At 34.9% G+C, this 11,919-nt stretch overlaps 1 protein-coding gene across 1 annotated transcript; it reads left to right on the forward strand.

Moving 5' to 3' along the window:
• Positions 1–8,652: 8,652 nt before the first annotated feature.
• LOC149019189 (polygalacturonase-like) lies at positions 8,653–10,408 on the forward strand. Its single transcript, XM_089154494.1, has 4 exons — positions 8,653–9,172; positions 9,292–9,581; positions 9,700–9,928; positions 10,022–10,408. The coding sequence occupies exons 1-4, from the start codon at positions 8,717–8,719 to the stop codon at positions 10,241–10,243; spliced, it is 1,197 nt and encodes a 398-aa protein (XP_089010620.1). The 5' UTR covers positions 8,653–8,716; the 3' UTR covers positions 10,244–10,408.
• Positions 10,409–11,919: the final 1,511 nt, after the last annotated feature.

Here is an 11,919-nt window from a genome sequence, read left to right on the forward strand (position 1 = left end):
CATTGTTCTCTCATCCTGTAAATACTTACTTTTCATGCATCTTCCTGCACAAATAGGTCCCTCTAAGGTTCAGTTATGTTTCTTCAAGGCTGCAACTGAACTTCTTCTGATGATCAATTTGCATTACTGAATGTTCGGATCCATAGTGACAGTTGGGATGATTGGTGCAGTTACAAATGACTCATTGTAGACTGCATTGGGGGGAAAGGGGATATGAACAGTAAATGAAGGTCTATTAGTGACCCTAAAGCTGGTGTTCTTCATTCTCACTGAAGCTATCTTTGCTCATGGAAACATGCAATGAGATTGGCAGCCTTGTTCTGCATCACTGGATGGCTTGCTATCTACTTTTCCAATGTTAATTTTTGTTACTAAGGTCATTCAAACTGTTTTATCACTCCAAGCACCATCACCTAGTGATATTTTCCTTTTGTATTATTGATTTAAAGGACCAATGCCTCTCAACATTAGATGGCTGATTGCTGGTAATGGATGTGTTGTCTTCTCTCAAGTGGTCTGTGTTTTCAAATCGAAATGTTTCCCAATTTGTTTCAGCACTGCTATTGTCTTGTGGATGGATTACACTCTTCATTCAAAACCTAAGTAACAAAATTTATATTATCTGATATTATTCAATATTAGGAAGTTTACCGTCATTAAGAATGTTAACCAATCATCTTGAACCGACTGCTTTGAAACTGGTTCAGATTTCCCGTTTGGGACACACAGGGAATTTCTTGATGTAACAATGCCAAACAAATAAAAGAGATACCATAAAAGCCCTAAATCCCACAATTCTGTAAGGTGTTGAGCCATGGGATCCGGAGACGATAGCCGCCGGCAGCAGAAAAAAGAAATTGCTGAATCAGAGGATATTCTTCTTCTCTTCTAAGACTGAAATTGAAACATCCACCATCCTATTGATTTTTCCTTTTAAAATCTTTAGAATCAATGGACAATCTTTCCAATTATATCCAAATTATTTAAGATTCAGATGGTAATGGGCTAAATGTAATTAAGAGGAGAATCTATCTAGCAAACCGAAACCGGATGATATTGGTTTGTTGGGTAGCAAACTGGGGGAACCGATTTCGCACCTTGGCACTTAGAGGCGGCTACGCAAAAGACCACAAACCCAAGCCCAAGCCCAAGCCCAATCCCAAGCTCAATCCCAAACCCTACTCCAATCCCGACGGAACCCATGCCCAAACCATGTTGAATCTGCAAATAAGCCGGCAACATTCTTTAACTGTTGGTGGATGCTGTGGTTGATGTTGAGAGTGAGTAAGGTTTGCCGGGAAAAGAATCTGACTGTCTTTAACTTGAGTTCATGAATGAGTAAGGCACGACTAAGAGATAGGAAACTTTGTGGTTCATTTTTTGAGGCTAATGCAGCAACAATATCTTGATAATCTTTTCCCAGATTTCGGAAAACAATAGCATTGAGTTCAGTATCTCCAACTGGTTTTCCGGCAGCCACAAGTTGATCACAAATAATTTTGACTTCACGAAGGTATTCTAAAAGTGATTTTCCTTCCTTGGATGTATCTTGAAGTCGCATATGCAACTTTAGAACACTTGCATAAGAGAGAGTACCGAAGGCATTCTGGAGAGCATCCCACAATTCAGCAGCCGAATCTAGACCAACCACATAAGGGAGAATTTCTGGAGAGAGGCTAGATATGATCAAACTCATGACAAGTTGATCTTTGCGACTCCATTCAGCGTGAGCAGGATTAGGTATTGCATCGGTGGATTCTGGTGGAATGATGGTTTCTGGTGGACAGACGGTGCTACCTTGAATAAATCCAACAAGTTCCTGGCTACGGAGAATGGGAAATAATTGGGTTTTCCAAAGAAGAAAATTATCAGAGGTGAGTTTCAAGGTGATAGGCATAGGATCTTGGATAGATGGGTTTGCTGAAGAAGCCATTGGTGGATACCTAGAGGAGAAGGAAGATGAGAGGTTAAGGCTAAGGATCGATGATCGTTACCTTGTGGATGATTGTTCCCTTTTGTAATATGGATTTGTAAGGATCTACAACAAACATCTCGTCTCTCCTCTTCCCTTGAGGCTTAAGTTTAGGGTTTTGTTTAGATGATCATTCCCTTGAGGCTTAAGTTTGTGAATGAGGATCCGTTAGATTCACTTTCTAATTGGGTTCTAACTCAATCCGTTAGGAATAGTACAATAGATATCGAGATCCGGTCAAAAATTTGGAATTCGAGTTTGCAAAATTTGAAAGAATTCAAATGACGTTTTACAACCGTTTGGTTGCTAAACAAAGATAAACCCTTGGATTACTTAATGCCACATGACACAATTTTATGAGGGAATTGTTGGAAAAGAAATTACAGACTTCTCAATGGAGAAGTCATGGACTGGATTCGTCCCTTACAAAGCTCCCTTAATCGAGGTGCGCGCAAGTTGGCTTAGATGAACCCCAGACAAAAAAAAAAAAAAAAAAAACCAAATTTGCACAGAATGTGAATCCGTCCATAAAGTGCTTGATTAAATTTATTATTACTAAATTGTAGCTGAACACAGGGGCGGAGGCGGACCTATGGAGGAGCCGAGGGGGGCCATGGCCCCCTCGGATTTTTTAAATTTTTATACAAATGCCCATAATTCCCTTGATTTTTTCACTTTTTTCTCTTCCCATATGTGAAATGTCCCTATTTACTCCCCCCAAATATTGATAATCATTTTTAAAAGTAAAATAATGGTTACAAATGTCATTCTTAATTAAAACTAATTCCTCAATCCCTATTTATTCTCCCTACTTTTCTCTCTCATCTTTTCTTCCTATTTATTCTCTTCTGTTTATAAACGTGCTATAGGAAATTTTTGAAAAAACATCTTATTAGGTATTCAAAAATCAAAATGTCATTTATAATAAGAAACTAACTCTTCAATCCCTATTAATTCTCTTTTATCTCCTCTCTCCTCTCTTATTTATTCTCTTTTATCTCCTCTCTCCTCTCTCCTCGTTTCTTTCTATTTATTCTCTCTCCCTTCTTTAAGCGGAAAAAAAAATCTACTCCACAATTTGGTACCATTTCTCTTTCTTAATTTATTTATCGTTTCTCTTTTTCTCCTTTTTTTGTTATTCTTTTTATTTAATTTTATGTTATATGTTTCTTTATTTCTTCTGCAAATTTTGTTATTTGATTTTGTATTGTGAATAAAATGTCTATAGTTACTAAGTAACTAATTGCCATTGCTATCTTACCTAAAAATTTGTCTACATCTCTTATCAAAGAAAATTTCTACTTGCATTTAACTTTTTAGGGTTGAAGTCATTTGTATATATATTTTTTTTCTGTATTGTTGCTTTAATTTTACCTATATTTGGTTGAAATTTTTTTCATTATTAATAATTTATCCTTTTTTTCAAATATGTGTGGGCCCCACAAAATATATGTGGGTCTATTATTTAATAGAATAAAATAATTTAGAAGTGGGACCTCAAATGAGTCTTATAAGGGCCCATGTAATATGTGTGACAAAAAATCATTAGTGGCTGAACGGATGTGTAGATTGATTTTGCTCTCGTTGAGATCTTATCGTTAAATCTATAGAATTATGCTCTCGTTGAGATCTTATCGTTAAATCTATAGAATTAAGTTTGAACTGTTCGTTAAAGTTTAAGATTTTTCCCACTACTTATGAGTAATTTCACCAGGCCAAATCTTTATTTATTTATTATTTTTTATAACTAATTGGATAAAGTCGAGTAACCTCCGCCCCCATGGAAAGGAGGTTTTCTAGGGTTCTTTGGTGATGGCATGTTTCAGGTTTTTAATTTGGTTTGAACATATTTAATGGGGTTTTGAAAGCTTGAGTTGAAGTTCTCTCTTGATTTCATACATTTTAAAAACCAACCCCTACCCGATGTTAACAGAAGAGATCATCGCTTTTTAGAAGAGAAGAAAACTGAATCCTCCACAACAAATAGTTTGAACCAGTAAAATAATTTGATGACTGATTTCGCAGGAAACATGGAAGAAACTCAATAACCAAAACGACAAATTCATTGATGATTAACCCAAGATTCATTGATATTTTCCAAAGAGACGGTGGTAGAAGTACAACAAATAGTTTGAACCGGTAAAATTCAGCGGAAGGGACGGAGAAATATTAGAATTCATCACAACCGATTTCGCAGGAAACATGGAAGAAACTCAATAACCAAAATGACAAATTCATTGATATTTTCCAAAGAGACGGTGGTAGAAGTTTAACGTTAAACTCTCTGTTGTTTTTATTTTTTATTTATTTAATGTCATTTAAATGACAACCAGTGATAGAAAGTTAACAAAACTAACCCATAAATAAAGAGAAAATTTAAAAATATTGTTCGACGATTTAGATTTAGTTTACAAAATCTGATGGTAGATATTTAGAAACGTTTAGCTACCTCCTTCTCATTTATTATTTAGTTTCGTATTTTTGATGCATTGATAAGTAAGTAACATTCTTAAATATATACATATATATATATATATATATATATATATATATATATATATATATATATATATATATATATATATATATATATATATATATATATATATATTTATATATATATATATATCTAACATTTAATATTAAAATTAATGTCACCCTAATGTTTGAATTCTGAAAAAGACTAAATATTAAAATTAATATCACCCTAATGTTTGAATTCTGAAAAAGACTACCAGGGGGAAGGGTTAGCGAATGTTTGTTATGTCAAACTGCTGTGGTAAACACACGACGTGCTTGAACACGATCTGGTGGGTTTCAAGTTAATTCTGTAAGAGCTATTTGCAGAAACTCCTCCTTGCAAGCTACAACATCCATCATCGAACAGTTCTTATGCTTTTTCTTAAACCTTTAAATGTAAAAATAAAATTTTATATTTACACATATACCCTTGCATTTTCTATTACAATTGTCTGATTTATTTGGCCAAATCCTGACCATTGACAACTGCAAATAAAAATCCACAAAATATACCCTAATTCAAATATTGCAGAATAAGCTCGTTTTTGGTATTGAGATCTTTTTAGGGTTTGAGGGTGAGAAAAAAGATAAAATAGATTTTCAAAAAAGAATGTATATTTATAATTTTAACCTCACTTTCCATGGATTTTATGGAATTTTCTATTCTTCTAAATAGAAATAAGATGTAAGATAGATAGATGCCTGTTGTCACAGAATCTCCACTTTCTAGTTTAACCACCTTACTCGCTAGACCAGTTACCTGTGAGTAAGTAAACAAATGAGAGTGGGCCGCCTCTAGGGATGGGAAGCCACATTCAAAAAGTAAATCGGATTCCAAACCACATGAACCCTTCCAGAGAAGGAAAATTGAATGAAGTTAAGAATAATTCTTCTTTTGTAGGTGTAGAAGTTAATGCCTTCCTGCATTCTTGATTTACCGTTATATAGAAGAAGCTGGATGTAGAAGATCCAGCCTCCTTCTCTCCTTGCGCAATCTTCCTCAAGAAACTTAATACTTGATGGCTTTTTTTATGTTGATGATGAAATGTGTCAGCGGTCGATTCCGTCGATTAGAACTTGTGTTTTGCCTGTGATGACAATGATGATTATATATATATATATATGCAGGTTGAGGAGTTGTAATTACAAAAATAGTACTCCTTCAACAAAATCCTTTTACGCTCAAACCATGCTTTTTTCCCATTTTTAAAAGAGTGTGTTATGTATCTAATGAGGCTCAATTTAGTCTATGAGTACTAGATTGGGTCAATAAAGTGTTTGATTCATTTAATTTCTTTATTTTGGTGTTTTTAATGCATTGAACTAATGCCACGCCAAGGTTTGAAATCCTGAAAAAGACTACCCAATGGTCTGTCGCAGGAATAATCATTTAACAAGGACTTCATGTGTTGAATTTCTTTGGGCATTGACCCTGTAAGAACCTGTTTCCAACCATAAATGATGAAACTAATGGAATTTATCACAAGATATTTCATACGAATGATATGCCACCAGCTTTATCAATCAGAAATGATACCAGAATGCCGCGGCAGGAATTTGGATTGTGTACGTTTATGCCAGATTTAGATCCGCAAGTTTCTTTGAGAAATTTACATTTTCATTATTTCATGCTTTACAGCCTTTCATGCAACAAAACCTCCATGCAGCTGCTACTGTCAACCTTGCTGCAACCATACCTCTCTCTCTCAAGAATACTTTGGAACATAAATTTTATTTGCACACACTTGTGTTAAAGAGTTGAGTGAATCCTCAATCTAGTGACTCTCCACCTTGGGTTGAGAAAGTCCTCAAGTTTTTCTATTTCCTTGTATTATCATTCAAGGTTAACAGTGAAGATCATCATTTGCGTTATCTTTTAATATTGGATCCATTGACTGCATCAATTGGCGTAAAAGCAAGGTTCGATTTAGAAGCATCATGCCAAGAAGGGCGAATGTTCGTATGTCAACAATGCAAGAAATTGCATTACAAGATGAGGTGAATCAATTGAACAAAGCAAATCAAAACCTCCAAAAAATGATGGAAGTGGTTTTGCCCGACTTCCTACAATAGCTTCTAACACTTATCAAACTACTTCTACAATAGATGTGGACCATACTTTTCACATTCAGGGAAGTGCCAAGTGAGGATCGTGATGGTTCTTCAAGTTCTACATATATTCAATTCCAACAAGCGCATCCATAAAGACTTTGGGCAAATAAGCGATTAGCACGAGCCATGGAGCAATCCGATAAAAGCATAATGATTTGATTTTAAACTCGATCCTGAACTCTATGTTGATTGGATTGTTTTTATTGACACTTTTTTTAAATGGAAAGAATTATTGGAAGAGAAAAATGTTGATTTTATAGCCACAAAACTTAAAGGTCATGCTTTGATTTGGTGGCGACAATTTCAACAAAGTCCGAAAGGAGAGGACTTCGCCTAATTAACAATCGGGAGGATATGATAGAAAGATTAGATGAAAAATTTCTCCCTCTTGATTTCTCTCAAACTTTATATAAAAAATTCCACTGTCTTCGGCAATAAAATGATCAAATTGTGAATGACTATACCGAAGAATTTTTTTAAATATTTATGTCGTCTTAATTTACACGAAAACGATAACCAATTGGTGGCTAGATATGTTAGGGGTTTAAAGCTTTCTATTCAAGATGAGATTGCTTTATACCATTTGAACACCCTTTATGAAGTTCGCAATTGGCCATCAAAGCGGAAGAAAAATTGAAGAGAAATTGTTCTAGGGCCTGTTTGGTTAAGCGAATCCAGAGATTTCAAATCTCTGGATTCTCAAATGAGAGATTTTTACCTGTTCGGTTGTGTGAATCCTTAGATTCATGAAATCTAGAGATTCACATTTTTACACTAAAAACGTGAATCAGAGATTTATGGGTATGAGGTGAAATCCAGAGATTTCACTCATACTATCAAAGCGTTAAAGATTTGAACCATAATTCAATAAATATTTTTTTAGGATAAATCTAGAAATTTCATTCAAAAAATTCAAACTAACCAAACAGTTAATTTTACGAACCATGACTCTAGAGATTTGAAGTCTGTAGATTTGAAATCTCTAAATTTTTGAAATCTACAGACTCAAGTAACCAAACAGGCCCCTAGACAGTTTGAAAGGGCTCCCAATACTACTAAGAGATAAAATTATTGCAAATGACTATTCAAGGCCTAGAAGTAATGAAAAACCAAAACCCATGATCAAAGACCAAAATAAGGGTAAAGAAAATTCTAATGTGTATTATCGATGTGGGGATATGGGTCATTTGTTATTTTCTTGTCCTATTAAAAAGATAGAAAATCGAATCAATTTAATCGAGGGAGATGGTAATGAAGTTGCCTATGAAAATGACCAAGAAGCGATGCAATCCGTTATTTTGCAGATCTTCAATATTAGGCAATTATTTTAATATAAGTGTATCTATATATCTTGTATTTTAGGTAGATTATTTATTATAATTTTCTATTTAGGTAGATTTTTTTGTCAACATAATTTTCTATTCTAAGTAGGTTATTTTTCTTGGGAGAACGTCAAGCTTCTGTTCTGATATCTATATGCATCAATTATCAATAATAGTCACACCAATATTCATCAAAATCTAGTCTTAACAGATTGATATATCGGCGTTCACAGCTGAAAATCAGGTTGGTAAATCTTGGGTTATTGTCAAAATTACTCAGGCACAACTCGAAAGCATTCGGGTGGCCGTTTTCTGAAACATTCGTACACCCAAAGCATACGAGTGGCCGTTTTCTGCCATGGAATCTTTTATTTGGAGTCAACTTTTAACAATTTTGGGGGATGATATCTATCGTAAATGACAGTTAGAACCTTATAACACAGAATACTGGGGTTACACTGTTACTTGCGTTTAAAGAATTGTTTGGAATGGATGTATTTCAGCTCAAAATTTCTTCTTCAAGTTAACGGCGGTGCCTTTAGAAATCCTTCCACAATTCAAATACATGGAATATAACCCTAACAACAAACTTTCTTTCTTATCCATTTGGGCGCTGTTTTGCTTCCTCTTCTAGCCACCCTTGCAAAGTCCCTAACAACTACAGTTTGCCCCCACTATAAAATGGAACCCAAGGAAACTTCCACTAACCAAACAAAAATTATCCAAACAAACCCTTCCAAGTTCTTAGTTCCAAATCTACTCAATCTCACAGAGAAGCTTCAAGTCTAACATGGCAAGATTTGGATTCTCCCTTCTACTTCCATTGCTCATAATCCCTGCTATCCTTTTATTATTACCATTGACAACTGCTGTTGATATCAATGTCATCACTGATTCTGGGGCAATAGGTGATGGCAAAACAGATGTGAACAAGGCTCTATTATCAGCTTGGGCAACTGCTTGTGAATCATCAGAGGCTTCAACCATAAACATACCCCGTAAGGGCCGGTTCTTGCTTAGTCCAATTGAGTTCCAAGGACCATGCAAGAACTCGAAGATTACATTTCGTATAGATGGAACCCTGGTTGCTCCTGACTACAAGAAAATGGCTAGTTCTCAAAATTGGATTATGTTCTACGCTGTGGACGGGGTGTCCATCATTGGAAATGGATATCTTGATGGCAGAGGCACCAGCTTGTGGGCATGCAAGGCTTCCGGGAATAAGAATTGTCCCACCGGTGCAGCGGTATGTACATATGTTCCCTGGTGCATGCTTTAGTTAAAATACAGCTTTCACAATTAGTTGAAAGTGATTCATCATTGCATCATTTTTGACATAGTTGCATTTGGATTTTGCTTTTGCAGTCACTTTCTTTCTATAGCTCGAAAAACATATTAGTACAAAACGTGAAATCGATCAATGCGAAACTCTTTCACATGGTTGTATATTCATCTGAAAATGTATTAATACAAGGAGTGAGCATCATTGCTCCAGGTGATAGTTCAAACACAGATGGAATACATGTTCAAGAATCAACAAATGTTCGTGTATTCAATGCCGGTATCAAAACCGGAGATGATTGCATTTCTATTGGATCGGGCACACGAAATATGACAATCCAACGTATTTCATGTGGCCCCGGACATGGTATAAGGTGAGGATAAATTAATAAATTATTGATAATTAATTAAATTTCTTAACTTATTTTAATGTTGGCAATACATTTGTTTATGTACGTATACTAATGTAAAGGAGTATGTAATATGCTGCAGCATTGGAAGTTTGGGTTCAGGAAAAGAAGAAGAAACAGTGGAAAATGTGATCGTGAAGAGTGTAGTGTTCAATGGAACTCAAAATGGAGTAAGGATCAAAGCCTGGGGAAGGCCTAGCAATGGATTTGTGAAAGGAGTGATTTTTAAGCAAATTGTGATGAAAAACGTCCAAAACCCAATTGTTATTGATCAAAACTATTGCCCTCACAGCACAGGTTGTCCTAATCAGGTAAGTAATATAAAAATACAACAATATTACTATACTTTTAAAAAGTAGTTGGCTGATCATCAATACTTACTTGTATTAATATTTATTCTACAGAACTCAGGAATACAAATAAGTGGAGTCACATACACAAACATAGTTGGGACATCTGCAACTCCAGTGGCCGTGTTCTTCAACTGCAGTGCAACCACACCATGCAAAGGAATTGGTTTGCAAAATATAAAGCTCACATACAATGATCAAGCTGCACAATCATTTTGCAAGAATATACATGGTAACGCTGTTGGTGTAGTCAACCCACCAAGTTGTCTTAGATAAGAATTGACATATATAATATATAGTTCTTGCAAATTAAAAAAAAAAAAAATTTTTAGTCGTTTCTTTGTAAATTCAATTCTTTCTCTATGGAACCAGAATTTATGTTAAACCAGGGAAATTGTATTCTTTGTCATGTCTTCAGTAAGTTAGCAACTTCAAGAAGCAATCTTGTACCATTTTATATAATTAAATAAAAAAAAAAATTCGATTAGCAATGGAAGAGACAAGACTGGTTGGTACTATTTCTTCCATTTCAAGTTTATGGTCTAGCCATTACCAAAAAATATAAAGTTTTTATCTAGGTTGTTTGACTTCATGTTTCACCTTGAAGGAATATCTGCTCAGCGATGGGTGATGAAAAATTGCCCTTATGGGTTTAATTAGGGTTTGAACTGATTAGTGACTGCAATCTGATCAAAATTAGGAATAAAAAGGAAAATTCACTGTTACCTCCCTTCCAAATTCATGTGGAGTCACTACTTCATCCCTTGCAAATTTTCAAATTGTGGAAAAGAAATGTAAATCTTAAGAGAGTTTTCTTAAAAGATCTTTTCTGGATGAAATTCAAATAGCACGCCCGGTGGGACATGAACATTTTCTTAAAAGATCTTATTAAGTAAATGTATTTTTATGGCGTGAAAAAGTAACCAAAATGAGAGTTTGTACTTGTATATTGTAGTTTTTTTTGGGTAGAATATAGTATATGATAGTTTCACTACATAGGTTTCACAAAATTTATTCTCTTTTTTTTTTGGTAATAACACAAAATTTATTCTCTCATTGCATTTTAGTCTACTGCTTTTGTTTTCTTTTGAGTAAATTACATGAACTGCTATAAAGGGAGTAAAACTTTTGACCACCCGCTATTACCTCCTAAATTATGCGGCACCCCACACTCAAAATTACAAGTTACCCACAATTACATTTTTAGTTAACTGTAGGTGTAAAATGACCAAAATGCCTTTAGTTATATTTAAACCATTTAAAATTTAATTTATAAATTACCTAAATACCCTATGAGTATGAAAATGACGATATTACCGCCATTTTGGGTTTAGTAAATTACATTAATACCCTAAGTGTGTAAATTTATCAATCCACGAAATTACACTCCCTTATGCGAAATTACTGAAATACCCCAAATTTATCTGCAAACCTTTAGCATCTTTGCTGCTCTTTGTCGTCTCCAACCACCATGCCTCTTTGCTCTCCAGCTTCTCGAAGTGAAATTTTCGATTCCCCTCTCCAGTTACACCTCTCTCAGCTCTCCATTTTCTCGGAATGAACCGGATGATTGAGTGAACTACAAGAATAGGTGGGTTTGTGCTCAAGACGAGATTGAAAGTGGGTTCCTAGGTTTTAGTCTCAGTATTGAAGATGATGATCATATGGGATCACTTCTCCAGTAGGTAGAGCTTATTGTTGGTGGTAGCGGAGGAGAGCCAAGTGCTAGTGGTGGAGTCCTTGAGCAGGACTTGCTAGATTTCATTTATTTAAATAAATAAATAAATATTAAGGATTTTAACTTCTCATAATTATGATGTGGTCCAAACATTCTTGATAATTACAACTTAGTTCAAGGTAACCGCCTTGAAAACTGTTTGGCGGTTACTTGGAGGTGTTTGATGGGAACACCATTTCAACAGGGTTCATTAGAACCTGTATTCTGTGAGAAG

The sequence above is a fragment of the Hakea prostrata genome, chromosome 4 (genome assembly GCF_041222555.1).
Source record: "Hakea prostrata isolate BN-2017 chromosome 4, UWA_Hpros_2, whole genome shotgun sequence".
In the NCBI taxonomy this organism is placed as follows: Eukaryota; Viridiplantae; Streptophyta; class Magnoliopsida; order Proteales; family Proteaceae; genus Hakea; species Hakea prostrata.